The 20,560-nt window shown below is 37.3% G+C and overlaps 2 protein-coding genes across 3 annotated transcripts in view; both read left to right on the top strand.

Moving 5' to 3' along the window:
• Window positions 1–1,518, top strand: part of tmeff1b (transmembrane protein with EGF-like and two follistatin-like domains 1b) — a 33,879-nt gene extending 32,361 nt beyond the window's left edge. For both annotated transcript variants that reach the window (XM_062991985.1, XM_062991984.1), the window contains 4 exons: window positions 120–176; window positions 320–440; window positions 533–694; window positions 848–1,518. In XM_062991985.1, the coding sequence (XP_062848055.1) occupies window positions 120–176; window positions 320–440; window positions 533–694; window positions 848–932 (425 nt within the window). In that variant the 3' untranslated portion in view covers window positions 933–1,518. The remainder of the gene's footprint in view (window positions 1–119; window positions 177–319; window positions 441–532; window positions 695–847) is intronic.
• Window positions 1,519–7,187: 5,669 nt separating this feature from the next.
• Window positions 7,188–10,728, top strand: cavin4b (caveolae associated protein 4b). Its single transcript, XM_062991983.1, has 2 exons — window positions 7,188–7,802; window positions 9,701–10,728. Exons 1-2 carry the CDS (start codon window positions 7,437–7,439, stop codon window positions 10,286–10,288), a joined length of 954 nt encoding a protein of 317 aa, XP_062848053.1. The 5' UTR covers window positions 7,188–7,436; the 3' UTR covers window positions 10,289–10,728.
• The last annotated feature ends 9,832 nt before the right edge of the window (window positions 10,729–20,560 follow it).

The following is a 20,560-nucleotide window of genomic DNA, read 5'->3' as shown; positions in this document are numbered from 1 at the left end:
GCAGGCAAAGCCACCACATCCCAGTTACTAAAGATGGATGAATTAATGAATAAATGTATCTTCCTTTTTTTTAGAAATGTAAAGACTATTTTTAACCCACTGTTTTTGTCATGTTTCAGATAAAGAAAAAGGGAAAAAAGTTGATGATACATTATCCTACAAACCTGATCTTTTTGGTAACTATAAATCACTTTGCATTTTTTGTCAGATGTACAGAGATGTGTTTATTGTAACATGAACAGATGCACACTTTAAAAAAGAACATTTTTAATTGGTGTTAAGTCATTCAATATTAAGTTTGTAAGTTTACAAATGCTAGATTCAGCTGACCCAGGAGAAGGAAAAGGATATGGCTGGATGGCAGTTCCATGCCCAGATGACTACCTCAACTTTTGTGCTCATGGTCAATGTGAATTGAAATATGGCATTGCTTCCTGTCGGTAAGCAATGGGATTTGGTATTTGGACTTTACATTAAGACCTAAAACTTTGTATATGACACATACATTTTACATAAATTTGCATTTCTTTAGGTGTGATTCTGGATTTACTGGGCCGCGGTGTGAAGAGGTTGCTGATTTCAATATTCTGTATGTGGTACCCAGTGGTCAAAAACTACACTATGTTCTGATAGCTGCTATTATTGGAGCTGTCCAGATAGCCATTATTGTGGCTGTTGTCATGTGCATCACCAGGTTAGTAATATCCAAAATATGCCCTTGAAGGAGGTGTATGATTGCTTATTATAAAGAAGAAAATCTGTTTACCTAGAGAAAACCTGACAATCATTAACAAATGGAGTATTGTGGTAAATAAAAATATTTACAGTTATGACTTTTTTTTTATAGGAAATGCCCCAAGAATAAAAGAGGACGACGACAAAAGCAAAATTTGGGACATTTTTCCTCAGACACCTCATCCAGGATGATGTAGCTTGTTTTTATTTGTTATTTTATACCTTTTGTATATGTACATTGCATTTAAATGTACTATTTGTTGTTTTTTTATTATTTATTAACAATACATTTAGCTCTTTACATTTTTTGGATGGTACCTGTTTCTATTTATGGACACTGACAGCTTTTTTGACCTTTATTTGTTACCCATTTTTTGTTAAATGTATTTCACACTGTCTGTCTTACAGAAACATGTTTCCTTTTCATGAAATGTGCTATGAGGAAGCAAAAAGTCTATCACTTTCCTTTCTTCTTATTAGTTGTCTTTTGCTTAGAGAATGAAAAGCAGCTGAAAACCAAACCGTATTGGTTATTACTTAAATGCTGTCATATGTAAGACAAAATGACAGCATTCAGGTTATTTTACAAGGGTAATTTCAAAAAAATGGAATGCAGTTTAGATGACTAGCTAATATTGTCAGTGTTTAAATGTTTGTAGATTTTAAGTTCTAATGTTATTACTATTGTTACTGTTAAATGATCATTGTCAATAATTTAAGCCACCGCATAATGCATGAAATTGTCCAGTGATGTAGATTTATTAAAATTAAATGCCCCTATGACTCGTTTTTATGAGTTTACGGTTTCTTTTGGGATAAGGGTATTGAGTTTCCAGTTTAATAAATTTTTGCTGAGTGTGGCTGTATTTAATAAGATCATATTTCTCCCTATCAGGTCTTTAAACCAACATTTTCTTCTGGCTTTTGGACATCCATGTTCAAGTTTTTACAATGGGCAGTCTCTCAAAGTAACTTTTCAGATTCCAGGTCCAAAAATTCCAGATCATAAGAAAAAGACATGAGATTAATTAGGGACTCATTAGGGATCCATCCTCCTTGGGTGGTGAAAAGGGTATTTGTATACAATTACATTTAACTAGATGGGTAAAAATTTATTAAAACTTTTATAACAATATATAGTTATAAGTATAGTTATATAGTTTTTTTTTTTTTTTTTTGCATTAATAAGAAAGTATATTTTATTCGGTAATATTATTAAGATAAAAGAAAGCAAGTCTAATTATGTGAGCATAACAAACGTGAATCAATTGTGATGCCCAAGTACATACAGCTGAGATAAACCTTTATTTATCCCGAAGGAAATTCTTGTGCCAAAAGTAGTACAGAAAAAAATTGCAACATAAGAAAAAAAAAACATAATAAATAGTTCCTAAAAGATAAATTTAGCAGGAATAAGGTAACATAAAAAGCATGTGCACTACATTGCAGATTATAGTAACAGTGATTTTTAAAAAAATAATAAAATTCATTCTTGTACATTATTCAAAAAAAGTAATATTGCTCATGATATTGATGTACAGAAGGGGGTGGGGTTATTCAAATTTATAGCCATTGGTATAAAAGAATTCCTGTGATGTTCTGTAGTACACATTAGTGGTCTCGGTGTGCAGCTGAAGGTGCTCTAGTGTGATACGCAGGGAATGAGAGGAATTGTCCAAAATACTGAGTAGTTTTCCCAGCATTCTCCACATCACCACCTCCTCTGAACACTTCAGTTTCACTCAGGACAGAACCTGCTCTCCCAATGAGCTTACCGAGTTCTAATAGCATTTGCTGCTTTCACCCTGCTGCCCCAGCTTACTACAGCATATGACAATAGCCACCAATTAGTCAAACAAATGCAGTATGGTTCTGCATACGTTACAAGATTTGAGGCTTCTGTAGAGTGCTTCTGTGATTTTAGCAGGGTAATAAACAAAGCACACACCCAGAAGAACACAAGAAAGGTTAATACACAGCAATGAGTCCTGATCTCAATCTAACTGAAAATCTTGAAAGATGAAATCTGCTATTGGAGGAAGAAAAACCCTGAAAACCCTGAGCTTGAGAATATTGCAGTGAAAAAAACAACTGATAGATTTTAGGCTTTTTGATGGAATATTTTCTGCTTGGTTTCGTTGTTAAACTTAAAGGAAGACGATGGCACAGACATGGCCGAGTACCAAAAATCTTCTAACTTTATTGGGGAATTAGCAAGAATAAATACTTAAGGAAAGGAGGTGTTGGCAGACAATGAAAGCTGGCAGCTGCTGTACAAAGGTGTGAATACTTTCAGGATGTGGAAGTAGCAAAATGATCAAAGGAACAGTAGGTAGTTCCAGGGTGCAAACGCGTACATATGGTTGTAATGTAACTCATGGTTATAAAGTTAACTAAAGAAATAAATATATTCTAACAACAACCAGTAGACAGGTGGAAGAAGCCCACAGATGGTTACAAAAACAAGCTCGTGCAACCAAGTATTAAGAAAGGGTGCTTTTAATTCTCTCTGTCATATACAATGTTTTTTTTTTTTTAAAGCTCAGATTTTTAAAATATAGGCTTCAAATACAGATGTCAAATATAAAAATAACTTACTTTAAAAGTGCTCCAAAGGTATTGTGCAGAGATTAGGAAAACTGTTAGATGGACATCCATCTCTGCCGCATCAGGCATATGACAGCCCATGAAACATGGTGGTGCTTTTCAGTGGCTAGTAAGAACTGAGGAGATGAAAATCTTGCACATGTAAACTTAGACTAGGGTGACGCTTCACCTTTTAGCACAACAAAGACCCAAACCACACAGCTAAAACCACACTGTATTGGCTGGAGGACACATCTCTGAATTATGATACAGGTAATAATTTAAAAATCATAAGCCTTAGTAATGTACAGTAGAATATCCTTTATGTGCCCATAAGGTATGAAAACAATCCCCTAAGTCCCATCTAGCTCTCTCAAGTCTCAAAGTAAGCTACCCAGATGAGATTGTTGTCCACATGATTATGTGCTTTGCCCCCACATAAGTGTAATGCAGAGAACTGGAATATAATCCTTAGATACAGTGGTGTTAAAAAAAAATAGCAGTCCAACACCATTGACCTGATAAATCACTGTTTTTAGTAGAAGTGATATTTCTACATAGCAAAAAATTTACTTGAAAGCAGCCCCGGTTCTGGACTGCTTTGCTTGGGGGGGCAGTAAAACCTAATGAGGGGGCATGTTGATAGTCATGTTTTTGAAGCCAGAAATATATTCAAGGCTTGATTTGTGCATGAATGATGACAGCCAAGCTATTGATACTGGCTTAAAGTGATGTATGAGGTAAAGAAATAAAAATGCATGTTTTCGAACTTAAACTTAAAACCCAATGATTAAAAAATACATGTTGATTATGTAAATGGAGAAAAAAGATTATCTAATTGTATTTCATTTTAATACGCCCCCTTAATTAAATTGCCATTACTAATAGAACAACTCTATTTCTTGAAAGGCTTTAAAACAAATTTAAGTCTAAGCTGACAAATGTACCTACACACAGACTGAGAATATTCAAACGTGGAAATAGGAATGAGTGAGAATATTTATATTATTGGGAAATTAAAATATAAAGAAAACAAAAGAATACTAATTCTGTAAAAAAAAAGTGTTTACCAGTATACCTGCCTCTCGCTCACACTAACAGAACATATACTGCCGAACTGAACTGTTTGGGGCAGTCTGCCGATTTTTATATGACTCAAAGAGCCAATCAGGAATAAGCAAGGAAATATCTTCACACTGTAAAACAAAATGCATTTTTGTGATTGGTTCAGAGATAATTTTAAAAATAGCCGTTGCTTGCATTGTGCTTGGGGGGGGGGGCAAAGACACAATTTGGGGGGGCAATGCCCCCCTCAGCCCCCCCCTAGCGCCGGCCCTGCTTGAAAGTGTAGTAGAGTAATGACAATAAAACAAACCCAGCTCGAATGTAGCTGAATTAAACCAATACTTCAAAGAAGAGTGGTCCAAAATTTGTGATGCAAACGTTATATTGCTGCTGTTATCACAAAGGGTGGCATAACCAGTTATTAGAATTAGGGGGCAATTACCTTTTTCACATGATAAAGATTTTTTTTTAAATATCTTTATCTTAAAAAATTTTTTTACATGCAGTTTGTTGCAAATGAGCAAGAAGAAATCAAGTGAAGGGCAAATACTTTTTCACAGCATTGTATATAATCTCATACTTTTTAGTTGCACACCTTCCTCATCAGGGAACAGGGGAAAGAAAGATGGAAATAGTGCTGCTTTCTTACACTGAAAGCCCTAGGATCTGAGTGTCAAATAGATTATTTGACTTGAATTAAGTAAGCTCTTTGCTTTGTATTTGGCACAACACATGGAGGCCCAGAAGAGGCTAAGAGGTTAAGAATAGCCTGCATCTAATTTTAGATGTTTGGACAGCCAATGTGTTTGGCAGTGGATTTTCTTTCCCTGGTTTCTATGAGAATTAAACCAAGAATAAGCATTACCTTTGTTTTTAAATATTTGATGTAAACGCCTCTATAAACAAGCTTTACTTTATGTGATAGTTTAAAAGTACTAAATCAAATACAAAATCAAATATTTTCTGAAATATTTTTATAATTTTTCATAATGTTCATTGATTTCTATCAGGTAAAGCTAAAACTAATAACTGTATCCTAAAGGTAACCATGGAACAATAGAGTTCACTCACTCACTCACTTTCTTAACCGCTTATCCAGTTAGGGTCGAGGGGGGTAGGGGGGGCGTGCTGGAGCCTATCCCAGCTTTTTAATGGGCGCAAGGCACACAGTAACACCCTGGACGGGGCATTGCAGGGGAGACACACATACACACACCTATAGGACAATTTAGTGTCTCCAATTAACATGACTGCATGTTTTTGGACTGTGGGAAACCCATGCAGACATGAGGAGAACATGCAAACTCTGCACAGAAAGGACCCGGACAGCCCCATCTGGGGGTCGAACCCAGGACTTTTTTGCTGTGAAGCGACAGACTACCCACCGAGCCACCATGCCGCCCAACAATAGTAATAAAGTAATAATAAAAAAAATCATTAATTCATTTAATGCCTGTTTTACATTTGCTTTATTTGATTCAGGGTAAAATCCTCACACACACTAAGGGCGATTTTGTATCTCCTGATTTAGCCTGACTGCATGTCTTTGGACTGTGGGAGGAAACCCACGCAAACTCCTCACAGAAAGGACTCAGGCTGCTCCACCTGGGAATTGAAACCAGGACCTTCTTACTGTAAAGCAACAGTGCTACCCACAGAGCTACCATGCCATTCTTAATAAAAAAAATTACAATAGGTAATTAATAGCAATAAAAAAATTGCAGCAAAACATGTACACAAAAGTTTTAATAATAAACTAAAACCAAATAACATTAAATATATAAACTTAAAAATTGTACCCTTTCATTTTTTCCAGGAAACACTGGGTGCAAGGCTGGAATACAGTAAACAGGCCAACATTTACAGGGTATCACACACCCATTTATTAACAATTTCATCTTACAGGCAATTTCAAAGCATCTGTTGTCATGTATCATCTGTAATGAATGATATACTGTACTTTCTAAATGCTATGCACAGTTGATGTAATAATTGCAACTTTTGTTAGAAATATTTTTAATCGTATAGTTTGTTTAATCTAATTCTAATTCAAGGCCACCCAGAGAGTATGGGTACCTGTTGAGTCCGGTTGCTCTCAGGGTTGCCTCCTTGTATTTTAAGGGAGTTTCTCCTTTCCTTTCCTTTTTTGGTTTTGATCCTGAACATTTGTTTTGAGACAATGTCTATCATAAGAAGCACTATACAAATGAATTTGACTTGATTTGTGTTTCTCACAACAAGAATTCAAAGTTCAATAAAGTTTTGGGTGACCTTGAATTAGAATTAGATTAAACAAACTATATGAATAAAAATATTGCGATTATTATTAAAGTTGCAATTATTACATCAACTGTGCAGAAAATAGCATATAGAAACTATAGTATATTATAATACTATAGTATATCATAATATTTTGTAAATATAAACACATAATTAAAATTGTGCACATAGTTTATGAAGTTACTAGAGTTCTTCAAATGTACAGGGTGGAGCACACAGGTTTCATACCACACTGGTCAGCTGTTTAGGTCAATCATTATGGTAATATAAATAAAGACATATAAGGGTATAATTAAATTATACCAAATCAAATTAAAGACAATAAAACAGCTGCTAAATGTTTAGGCTGTTGGAGGTTAATATTTTATTAGATCAGTTTTGCAAATTTTTATATATCAAAGTTTCATTTTACTCAGTATATTTATAACTGACTTTGTGTGACACTGGCTTGGTGCTCCTCCCTTTTCTGTCTATGTGAAGGCTCTTTCTCTGTTGCTTTCTGTCTCTCTTAGGGGCTTAGATTGGGATGGTGTTTGCCTTTTGAGCCCCTCTGAAAGGGTAGTGCTTATATCTTTAGCCCAAGTGCAAATAGATCTTGTGGACGAGAGTGTCTTACCCAAGTGTGTCTCTAAGGCCTGTTGAAGCTCATGATCTTGTGTTTCATCCTAACCCTGAGTCTAACACTAGCATATCACAGCTGAAGACCATTGATTCTGGTCTTTACCGTTTGAGGGAAAAAAATCAGACTTTAGAAATTTGGTAAATTAGAAATGGCAGACACACCTGGAACTGTGACAGCTACAGATGAACCCAATGCCTTGAATGTCCTCTCTCTGCTGGAACGTGTGGCTGGGATCATTGACAATGTGCAGACATGCCAGCAACGCATGGAAGAGAGGCAGCTGGAGCTGGAGAATAATGTGAGGAGTATCCAGGCAGATGTAATAAAGCTAACTAAGGAGCACACTACTGCAAGTGAAACTGTGGAAAAGCTATTAGAGAAAACACGAAAGGTCAGCTGCCACATCAAGGATGTTCGTGTTCGTATAGAAAAGCAAAATGTACGTGTTAAGAAGGTAGAAGAGACCCAGGCTGAGCTGCTAAACAAGAACAAGTTTCGTGTAGTAATCTACCAGGTAAGTCATCACCTAAATTTTATAGAGACAGAGAGAGAGAGTACTAAAAATATTCTGAACAAAAATTGTGACAGATAAATGCTGGCTTTCAGGAAATTATTATGATTATTAGGATAATAATGAGAATGCCCCACGCTCTGCATTATTAAAATATCTATTGATTAATAAGTCAGTAAATTAATTCAATTTGTTAATGTTAATGCAGTTACAGTTAGGCCTGTTTTTATTTAACAATTGCATTTGTATGATACTGTGTATTATGTATAGATGCCTAAATAATAATTATTTTACAAGAAGTATTCTTTATGGATATAAAGCAGAAACAGTTGTCAGTGTCACCTAGTGTGTGTCTTGACTTATATGCCATACAATAAAGAAAAATAGACATAAATAAATAGTTTATAAGGACTGTTAATATATAAATCACGCCAAAATCAACTATTGTATTCCCTGATTAAGTAATGATATATTTAAACTCAATATAAATTGTCATTATACTTACACTAAACTACATTCTGTTCAATTCAATTCATAATCATTGTGATATGTTCATGTGCACTAATTAAAACACCATAGTCAAATAAATAAATAAAAAAGTTAAAAAGAACATGATATAATAACATAATAACATAATAACAGATAGGTTTAGTTTTGTTATGATTTTAGATTAACCTGAAGTACTGCTCTCCCAGTTTGTACTGTATATGTTTGCTATTTATATAGAATAGTGTTTATTATAAAATTCACATTTAGTTCATATGTTACAAACACAGTTATGCTGTAGCCATTTAAGTAACAGCTGTGATACATTGCTTTTGCATGCAGCAGCTGACGGTTATTCTGAGAAGTTACTCAGTGAAGATTCATGGCCTAATATAGTGCTGCAGAGTTTGGCACCTTGAGGATAGAGTAGGACACAGTGATTTTGCCAAGGGCATTGACACAACCCCATACCATTACAGACTCTGGTTTTTGGACTTGTTGCTGATAACAGTGTGGGTGGTCCTTTTTATCTTTGGTCTGTAGTACAAAATTGTGCACTATTATTAAACTCCCAGCCTTAGTACTTGGTGCTAACAACCCTTTGACCACATCACATGTGGAATCTTTTGCCAATTCTTCTTGTGCAAAAGCCTCCAGCGTATTAAGGTTTGATGTCTATTGAGCTGCCACTGCTTTCTTTCCACCAAAAATGTCTATTGGATTTAAATATTCCAGGATTGATTCCTTAACCAAGCTTTGGTCTCTGGGTCTCTGGGTAGTGTTCATGTAACACATCATGGCTGAAGCAAATTCCGAATCGTTATTATGTTTCTAGTGGTTACCAAGGTCATAGACTCAGGTTTTCAGTAAGATTTTAGAATATATATAGGGTGTATTATACAGTGTGAAATAATTGTGACAAGACAGTATTAACAGAATATCTTGCTACTATAACATACATCATTTATTTTCTTTGCTCATTTGCTATTTCATTTAACCAATAAAGACTTAATTTAAAGCAAAATATAGCTTTGCAGAAAAGTTTTTGGTTATAAATATTTATTGCACCAGTACACATGTACTGTAGGTCAGTATGGTAGAGTATGTGGCTTGTGGTTTCTGAGACTCTGGGTTTGATCCTTGCTTCGGGTCTGTGAGGTGTTTCCCATACTGTCATTTTTTCTCATGAGTTCCATCTGAATACTTTGGTTTTCTCTCACCTCATATTTCAGAAAAATTAGATGCAGTGAATTGCTCTTAGCTGTAATTATGTAAGAAAATGTGCACCCAGTATTTTAGGGTGGCACACATTGCTTTGGAGTGGTGCCACATCCAAAGTGAACCTAAACAGGCCGAAGCTTTTCGTAAATATAAATGAACTTATACTGTATATAAAAATATTTTTCTCCTCACAGGGTGATCATGAAGTTCCTGCTGTAGCAGCCCCAAAGGGATGTGCAGAAGGAGCAATAGGGGGTGGGGTGCCCCTGGACCCAGCTGCACCTGATATTACAATTCCTGACTCAGATGAGGAATACATGGTCGTTGAAGAAGCTGACTCCACAGCAGCCAAGCTTAAAAAGTCTGGCCTGAAACGCATTGAAAGTCTGAAGAATACCTTTTCTCGTGAAAATGTTACCAAGACCAAGGAGAATTTAGGCACCAAGGTAAATAAGCTAAGTGAGCGGATTGTGTCAGCTGAGCGCCGTGAGAAGATTCGCCTGTCAGGTGAACGTCTGAAACAGTCTGGGGAGCGCCTCAAGGAGACCATTGCCAAGAATGTTCCAGCAAAGCTCAATCCAAGGAAGGAGAGAACTGTGGCTGAGGGTCAGGAAGGGGCAGAGGGGACCACAGAGGCTGTAGCGCCCATTCCTCCCCCCAAAGGCCGTAAACTTAGTCCAGATTTGGCTAATACAGAGCCCTTACCTAAGCAGGTAGAAGCAGAAAAGGGCAAAGCAGAGGAGACAGAAGTGCCCATGTTTGACATGAAGCAGCTTTCATAAGAAGCAATTCATGTGATTTAAGACTATTTTCAGATTGGCTAACTTTTGAAACACTAAGTTATAGGCAAGAAAGCTAATAAAAAAGTTTGGAGCATAATGTGGCAAGAAATTGGTCAGTCAGAAATATTGTTGGATTATTTTTAAAAAGTCTTTAACACAAAGAAGCAGGTTTTGCGCTTTGAATGGACTCAGAAATGTAAATTATTAATATTTTATTAATAAGATGGTATAAGTCAGAGGAAATGAATAAATTGTGGAAATTTTTAAGAATGTAGGGTTGTTTTTAAGCTGTATTCCACTGTTATACAAATACATTTGCATGCAAAATTCATGTACTTGTTTTTGGCAATATTATGTTCATGCAGTTATCTTTTACTTTTTTTCATCTGATACAGCCCCTTTGAATAACCAAACCTTATTCAGATGGTTTAAAGAATCTATAAAAAGTTGTGGTGATTAACTGTTGTCTAACTGTTTTTCTTTTAATTTACTTACATTTAATCTTTTAAGTTGAAATATTAAATAGCTGGTTTGAAAATAAACTTAACAGAAAGCACTTTAAAACTGATTGATCAATCCACAATTTATCTGATTGTATGCACCAATTAGCCAAAACCATTCATCTATTATGCTATTAGTCAAAAACGTTTTGACCATGAATCCTGTGATATCTGGTATCAGGACCAGCAGGTCCTTCAACTTGTGTAGGCGGCAAAGTAGATTGTCCAACATTATGGTGCCATCTCTTCTGTGGCAAAACAATGAACACATGCCCAGCCATCTAGATAATCTTGGAGAAAGCAGGATTGAGCAGTTGACCTTTTTCAGATGCTTGATAGCCAGTTCCAATGCCCGCATGTTCAACAACGTACTGGAGGAAAGAAAGGAAAAAAAGGATGTCTCTTCAAACTTGATAAAAAAAATGGTCAATCTTTATTACAAGAAGCAGTAGCAATATACAGTGGGGCCAAAAAGTATTTAGTCAGCCACTGATTGTGCAAGTTCTTCTACTTAGAAAGATGAGAGAGGTCTGTAATTTTCATCATAGGTACACTTCAACTATGAGAGACAAAATGAGAAAAAAAATCCAGGAAATCACATTGTAGGATTTTTAAAGAATTTATTTGTAAATTATGGTGGAAAATAAGTATTTGGTCACCCACAAACAAGCAAGATTTCTGGCTCTCACAGACCTGTAACTTCTTCTTTAAGAAGCTTTTCTGTCCTCCACCTGTTACCTGTGTTAATGGCACCTGTTTGACCTCGTTATCTGTATAAAAGACACCTGTCCACAGCCTCAAACAGTCAGACTCCAAACTCAACCAAGGACACCAGGAAGAAAATTGTAGACCTGCACCAGGCTGGGAAGAGTGAATCTACAATAGGCAAGCAGGTTGGTGTGAATAAATCAACTGTGGGAGCAATTGTAAGAAAATGGAAGACATACAAGACCATTGATAATCTCCCTCGATCTGGGGCCCCACGCAAGATCTCATCCCGTGGGGTTAAAATGATCATGAGAACGGTGAGCAAAAATCCCAGAACTACACGGAGGGACCTGATGAATGACCTGCAGAGAGCTGGGACCAAAGTAACAAAGGCTACCATCAGTAACACACTACGCCGAGAGGGACTCAAATCCTGCAGTGCCAGGCGTGTCCCCCTGCTTAAGCCAGTACATGTCCAGGCCCGTCTGAAGTTTGCCAGAGAGGATATCGATGATCCAGAAGAGGATTGGGAGAATATCATGTGGTCAGATGAAACCAAAATGGAACTTTTTGGTAAAAACTCAACTCGTCGTGTTTGGAGGAAGAAGAATGCTGAGTTGCATCCCAAGAACACCATACCTACTGTGAAGCATGGGGGTGGAAACATCATGCTTTGGGGCTGTTTTTCTGCAAAGGGGACAGGACGACTGATCCGTGTTAAGGGAAGAATGAACGGGGCCATGTATCGTGAGATTTTAAGCCAAAACCTCCTTCCATCAGTGAGAGCATTGAATATGGAACGTGGCTGGGTCTTCCAGCATGACAATGATCCCAAACACACCGCTCGGGCAACGAAGGAGTGGCTCCGTAAAAAGCATTTCAAGGTCCTGGAGTGGCCTAGCCAGTCTCCAGACCTCAACCCCATAGAAAATTTGTGGAGGGAGTTGAAAGTCCGTGTTGCCCAGCGACAGCCCCAAAACATCACTGCTCTAGAGGAGATCTGCATGGAGGAATGGGCCAAAATACCAGCTACAGTGTGTGCAAACCTGGTGAAGACTTACAGGAAACGTTTGACCTCTGTCATTGCCAACAAAGGTTATGTTACAAAGTATTGAGTTGAAATTTTGTTATTGACCAAATACTTATTTTCCACCATAATTTACAAATAAATTCTTTAAAAATCCTACAATGTGATTTCCTGGATTTTTTTTCCCTCATTTTGTCACTCACAGTTGAAGTGTACCTATGATGAAAATTACAGACCTCTCTCATCTTTCTAAGTAGGAGAACTTGCACAATCAGTGGCTGACTAAATACTTTTTGGCCCCACTGTACATGGCTGTAACTCGGGTTCAGCGGAGCTGGACTGAACACCCACTAACTGAAGAACACACCATATATACAGTACATTTAAAAATAATTATTTAAGCTCTTCCTCTGAAGGATGTGATGTCAATTGTGTATTACCAAAAGGAGTGCAGACAATATGGAACTGTCACCTCAGTTCTAATTGTGTTTTGTCACTTTCATGTCTAGGTCAATTTCGTCTGTCTGTAAAGGTTGTTCATCACTCATTATAATAATACCTTTAAGTTTATTAGAACTTCTGGTTCCCAGAGTGAGAGCTGTTGCAGCTCTTCCTGTTCTCTTTTGTATCCTAAATAATGCCATTGAGTGCCAGTCATTTCAGGTTCGTACTGTAAATCAATCAATGACTGGTAAGCCAGTCATTTCAGGTTCATACTGTAATTCTTACACTAGCATGCTAAATATCTAGACCTGTCGGTGACTCAAAATCATGCAGTGTAAAAAGTGTTGCGATCAGGCAATGAGTGCGGAGTCAAGCTACAACCAATAAGAACTGTTAAACTGTGAACTGTGGAACGACTTGATCTGAGCGGATTAAGAAATATCTAGCATGCTAAATATCTGGACCTGTCGGCAAATCAAATCCTGTATTATGACAAGTATTGAGATCAGGTTATGATTGGCAGTGAATGTGATGTTAAACCACAGCATCTGCTAAATGCAAAAAATGTAAATGTCAGATGCAGTAGTATGCTCTGGCTCCTTACCAGTTTTGAGCAGTGGCGAAACCTACAGAAGGTTATTGTTACTGAACTGCATGATGTCTAAATGGCGCTCAAAATACAACACTGCTTTTGTAGATAACTGGTCTACTTTTGAGGGGAGGCCTGATCTTTTGAAGTGGGACAGTGTCAACCCCTCGTGGGAGGGTCCTTTTTTAAAAAATTTTGTAGCATAGCTGGTAGGCTCTATGGTGTCAGTGTAGCCACAGATAGTGGTAATTGACTATCCAAAGCTGAGAGCAGGCAGCAGACAAGCTAAACCAGGGGTCATCAAACTATGGCCCGATGCTTTCATTTGACCGGCCCCTTTAACCACAGTAGCAATACATGTTGTCTGGCCCCTGTTCATCTTTAAACTCACAGTATTATAGAGGGAAAAAAATAACAGAAAAAACAAAAATCGGCCACCTGGAGTCTCCGTAGATTATACGGCAGCGATCCAACGGGTGGCGCTCCAAGCATGGTGGGTTCGGCGAGAGGAGTGATTGTGCGTATCAATAGAGAGATGACTGACCGCAGCAACTGCACTGTGTTGCAAAGCAGTTAAATGGAATTTCATTATGAAAATCGTTGTGTCCTGTGTTGATTTCATTAAAACTAATGCTCTTAACTACATGCAGATTCAGAAATTATTGTCCTGTTTGGACGCAAACAATTTTACTTGGTATACGACCTTTGTTTGGAATACGACTCGCGTGCTAGAACTTGTACGGGTCAAAATGAGTCACAACACCGCACGCTACTCTTGTTTACCTCTCGCGAGACAAAGCCACGAGCGTTAACGGTGTGCCGTATTGCTAGGCAACATGAGAACATAACATTCGCAAATTATTACACTATTTCTTGGACGAAACACCCGTTTAATGATCAGGATTACTGTTTATATTAATCTGGACATTTCCATGTATAGTACATGACTTAAAATAGTGTTCAACCAAGTTTGTACTTTTTCTTTTCAGTGGCGTATTAATATGGAATGATGTGAGGTGGTCACAGGTGCGCTTATATCGGTGATTTTACAACGGCTTCGAACGCGGCTCAGCCAATCAGATTTTAGGACCGGAACTATCCGTTTTATACATTATTTTATACAACTCCATCAACGTATAATATGCCAATAACAATAGGATTTTTTTTTATGGGAACGGATTAATCATTTTCCCTTTATTTCTAATGGGAAGAATTTGTTTGGTATACGTCCTGTTTGGTATGAATCCAAGGATCTGGAACGGATTAAGGAACCACTGTACCTGTGAGCAGACTTTATCGAAGTTTAAACACCTTAAATCTCCAACCAGATTCAGACTCATTCATCAACACTTATTACCTATTATGACTGGCAGTAACAAATATGGAACCTGATGCTTACTGTCTCGTCAGGCAAAAGCAGACTCACAGTTCACACTGATTTTTGGGGAAACACTGTATGAGTTGGGATAATGGAAATGATTAAAATAAATAAAATGTCTGCATTATCATTATGAAGTAAAATTATACTACAGTTATACACAGCAGACAATACATCCAGTATACATAGTAAATAGCTTTTTTTGGGGTGTGTTTACTATTTCATCTGCGGTCCGGCCCCCTGAAACACTGAAGAACAGTAATCCCCTGAGCTAAACTGACAGTCTGCAGCAGACGTTACCTATAACTTTCTAGGTCTAACTATTTAAACGGTGTGTCTGTTTACCATGCCATTTGTAAACAACACATTTTTTCAACAACACAAGTAATTTGTAATAAGCTAATTATCTAGATTAAAATAAAAACAACTATAAAGTGAGATTAAGGTTAGGGGTATTAACTTTAAGCTCTCTTGCATCTAAAACCATAATTGTAAATGAATTTGTGCATGATCGTTTAAGGTCTTGCCACAGCATCTTAATAGGATTCAGGTCAGAACTTTGTCTCAACCACTCCACTACCTGGTCCTATGTGAAAAAGGGGATTGCCACCAAAAATTTAACTGCAGTTGACAATTGATTTAGGTTTTACAAGCCACACACAGGCATGATTACTGTCAGACCTGTTGAATCTAATCATTGCTTAGGTAGAACCTATCTGACAAGCAGGCTAGGAAGCAGACTAGAAAGTCTCAGCACATTTTAAAAAGATTCAAATACATATGCATATATATTTCATAATGACTATTGTTGTGCCTTTTTGACAACGTGTGATGTGTTGAGTGACCAGGTGAAATCCTCACCTATGTGGACGCCGAGGAACTTGAAGTCGCTCACCCTTTACACCGTTGTCCCCTAGATGCTCAGTGGTGTGTGCACTCTACTCCCCCGTCAAGTCAATGACCATCTCCTTGGTCTTGCTAACATTGAGGGAGAGGTTGTTAGTAGTGCTCCACTCTGTGAGCATCCTCACTTCCTTCCTGTATGGGTTCTCATCATCGTTGGTGATGCTGCTTACTGTGATGTTGTTGGCAAACTTGATGATGGTGTTGGAGCTGTGTTTTGTGATCTTATGCAGTCATAAGTGTACAGTGTGTACAGCATGGGTGAGAGGACGCAACCTTGTGGGCATCCTGTGCTGAGTGTGAGGACGGGAGAGGTGTGGTCGCCCATCCTAACTGATTGTGGTCTGGAGGTAAGAAAGTCCATAATCCAGCTGCATATTGTGTGACTAATCCCAAGTGTGCTCAATTTATTTTATGTCAGCAGCAAAGAACAGCAGTCAGGCTCTAATTGCTTAATTTATAAAACTGCTTATTCACAGTGGAATCATCCATTTTGACCTTATAGGAGGCAGGCAAGTCCTGAAGGTTTTTAGATGTTTATTTGAGTTCCAGGAAAAATCTTGGTATGTCTGTCTTTTCTGGGATTATTCATGAGTGTTCCAAGATTTTTTCATTTCATCAGAGATAAAAGCACTTACTCTTTAAATCTTTTTTTTTGCACAGAGCACTTTTGTGTTGAATAAAGATATTTTCTTCAATAAAATATAATTTAAAACTATTTTTGTGTTTAGATCTTCTTTCCAAATTAGTCCTATAAATCGGAAAGACATGTTGGAGACTTTAATATTCATTATGAAAATAAGCATGAGCCACTTAAACCTGCATTTGATTTTATTTTAAAATATATTCGTATCACCCAGAATGTAATGCAACCTACTCACCACTGTAAACATATCTTAGACTTGACATAGACAACCTGGTTATTTTTACCACAAAATGACTCAATCTTAGATCACTCTCTTTTAATACATGAACTGTGTTTGTCTAATTATGTTTGTCTACCACATTGCTATCAATTTAAGCACACTGTTATGTCTGCAACTGCAGCTGCGTTCATTACCAGTCTACCAGAATTAACGACAAAGTAACCAACAAAGCCCAAAAAGCTTGAACAGGTAACCCAACACAGAGAGTCCATATTTCACACAACCCTAGATAATGTAGCAAAATTAAAACAATTAGAAAGAAAAAGCTTGCTCCATGTTATAATGATCGCACACATGCTCTAAAACAAGCTGCAATTAAGAGTGCAAATGGCAGCCCACTACATTAAAAGTGTATAAGCTAGCATGGAAAGATGCCTTAACTGAGCGTTAACATGCCCTTCTTAAAGCCATGTCTTTATATTTAATAAAGAATAATAAGAATATTCCTAGTTTATGTAACAGGTATGATTCTAAATACTGCTACTCTACTAGGGCCAAATCTAGGTTCGGTGTAGAGGTAGCAATAATAACAGATGACTGAGACCAAAGTCAAATGACAGGGAATATTTACGTTTAATTTAAGTAGCAATGTTAAATTCACAACTTTACAACTTGTAAGAAAATGAAAGGAGTAAATAGACAAACAAAAAAAACGTGTTTGAATTAGATTTCTTGTGTGTGTGTCAGTGTATTGTTTCAGTTCAATCCCAGTGGTATTGTTTCAATTCAGTCCCAGTGGTATTGGGTAAATGTTACTTGTTAAGTCCTGGTGGAGTTTCAATCCTCTGCATGCAACTGACTCGTCTTTGGTTGGCTCGCCACTCCTTACTGGAGAAATCAAAATCATGGAAGTTCGTCGAAGCCACAGAAAGAGGCTCCACAATCCAAAAACCTGACCTGTACATTAAACAGGCAATCAATTGAGTGTTTCGTATCAGGGTTGCCAACTCTTTGTCAAATGTTTACATAAACACAATGGAAGTAAAATTAAAAGAAGAATCTGTGATTTACATTAAATCAAATAGCTTCACAAATCATACAAATTAAGTACAATAAAATATTAATAGCATTTATATTGGTTTCCCTGTACATTTAAGATCACCCTTTTTTCCTTTTTAAATGAATATCAAAACGCATCCATAACCATTTTAACAAAGTAAACAACTTCTCACGAACTGTAAACAAACCAAACAAGCACCCTTGCATCTTCACCATTCTGGAATTTCCACTCGGCACAGCGAGGAATAACGCGGTGCCGCCATTTTTATATGAACAAGATCAATTAAAACAAACATGTTATATATCTCCCAAAATATAACATAAAATGCTAAAATTAGGCAATATTTATGCATCACACCATAAAACTGTAAAGACTTCACATTAAATACATTCAGCATGTTCTTTGTTAACTTTTCCAATTCAAGAATTCCTCTTACCAAAGCTCTCCTATGACAACAACATGAAGAAATCAGGATGTAGGATCTCCTCACATGTACGCGCTAGTTCAAGGTTTAGTTCTAGCTGTTTTATTTATTCTTTTAAGGGAGTGCCGTAGATCATCACAGCCGTGATGTTATTCGCGATAACACACTCCCTCTCGTGTTCTATTGCTTTTATACAACAGTTTTTACAAAATAAAGAAAGAAAATAAATCAAAGAAGCCCTGAATTTCATATTAAATATGCTTTAATATTGACAATACCTTCCGCCAAAAAGTAGTTCCACAACGAATATAAAGTTTAACACTACAAAGCAGACATCCCAAGTTGCAAAAACTCATTTCAGGGAGGTAAGAACAAGAAGAAGAAGAAAGCAAGAACCTCCGAAGGGAAAAAAAGAAATAAAAAAACCTCTCGCACACACCAAAGGCTATGGATGAAAACAGAACTACTAGGAGCTGCTAACTGGCTTAACTAACTGTTCGCGTTACAAACACATTAATGTTCCCTAAATAGTGCACTAGATTGTGTATCAGATCATGGATATATGTTCCCTATATAGTGCACTAGATAGTGAATTAGACAATTGGTTATGTTCCCTACACAGTGCGCTAGATTGTATATCAGATAACGGATTTAAAACGCGACCGGGAAAAAAAGGCTGTGTTGCCTGCGTGCGCGTTTGTGTGCATGAAGCTTGTCGTTAAAGGCAACACGTCAGCGGAGTAATACCATTGTGGTGTGAAAAGACCGTGCTGTTATCACGAATATCAGCACGTTTAGAACGCTTCTCAACCAATCAGATTGTAAGGTCGGAACTATCTGTTGTATAATCCCCGATAAACGCACACCTATGATCACCTCACATCATTCCATATTAATACGCCACTGAAAAGAAAAAGTTAATGTTATGTTCGCCCTCATGTTGCCTAGCAACACTGTTAACGGACTATGTGATTTCGCGGAAGAATGCTTTTTGTAAGTGTTTTTGTAAATAAAAACATTTATTTATTGAACATTGTTGTATTTTATTATATTTTATGTTGACCGCCGTTTTATAAAAGCAATAAGCCACTCGAGACCGTGCGTTACTGCTATGATTTTATCACGGGAAAGACGTTTTAGGCACTCCGCTTCGCGTCGTGCCAAAACGACCTTCCCCGTGATAATTAAGCAATAGAACACGAGAGGGAGTGTGTTATCGCGAATAACATCATGGCTGTGATTCGGTCGCAGGCACAAGCCGAAGGCGAGTGCTGTAGATCATCACAGCCAGGGATGGACTGGCCATCGGGAGGGTCGGGAGTTTTCCCGGTGGGCCACTCTATGTGGGCCGCTGAGGGAGTGAAAAATAAATTGTTTTAAATATTCCTGAATAATAATCCTGAAGTGTGCATTGGCCCACCACAGTATCCTCACTGCATGTCCATTGGCCAATCACAGAAATGTCCCTCCCCAGGATAAACCGTAATCACAAGCACCAGTACTATGAATAAGTGCGAGATAGAGAAAGGCTCGAAAAAGCGTAAAGGAGGTGCAGAAAAAGCCCGTGATAAAAAACAGAAAAAGCTGCAAGCAGATGCAGAAAAGTGCAGGAAACTGGACAACCTGTTTGGCAGTGAGGAACTACAGCATAGCCAAAGAGTAGAAAAGTAAAAGTTAGTGTTCAGTGACTCTGCTTCGTTAGTAACGCCATTTAAGAAGAGACTGTGGGCCCATCTCAAATGTCGCCTATGCCCTACTTAGGGTACTTCCTAACAGTACAAAACATTTCTTTTAACAGTCACTGAATGATTAATAAGTAGTTATCTAAGCTACTGTTGGATATCAGGGGCTTTAAACCAGCCGTTTTAAGGACGATTTTTGTAAAAGTTCTATGATATCATGTCCAACATAGTGCACTACATAGGGCGGTGGATATAATTTGAGATGGTACCATTAGTCTCTGCTCTTCAGAAAAAGTAAACACTATCTTGTCCTCTATAATACAGAAAGGAAAATGCAGTTGTTCAGGAAATTTTTTAGAGTGATTATGTGCATAGCTCACATGGTTAATTTCCCTTGTCAACATATAAAATATTTATTTCTTTGCTCATTGCAATGCACTAATTTGGAACAAACGTGAATCACGTGTGAATAAAAGTGCGAAAAAAGCATATTTACCAGTGTTAAAGGTTTAATGAAAGAAAGGTTTAATTTTATTTCTTGCGGTTTAATGAGACAGGATGGGGAAATCCAATAGAACCATTTAAGAAATTGTAAATTTTATGTGTGTGATAGATGGATAGAACTATTAATCCCAAAGGAAAGTGTTGGAAATATATACAGTGTATCACAAAAGTGAGTACACCCCTCACA

Source organism: Trichomycterus rosablanca, chromosome 3 (assembly GCF_030014385.1).
Source record: "Trichomycterus rosablanca isolate fTriRos1 chromosome 3, fTriRos1.hap1, whole genome shotgun sequence".
NCBI classification, from domain to species: Eukaryota; Metazoa; Chordata; class Actinopteri; order Siluriformes; family Trichomycteridae; genus Trichomycterus; species Trichomycterus rosablanca.
The sequence above is the reverse complement of the archived record's forward strand: the minus strand, read 5'-3'. Positions and strand labels throughout refer to the sequence as shown.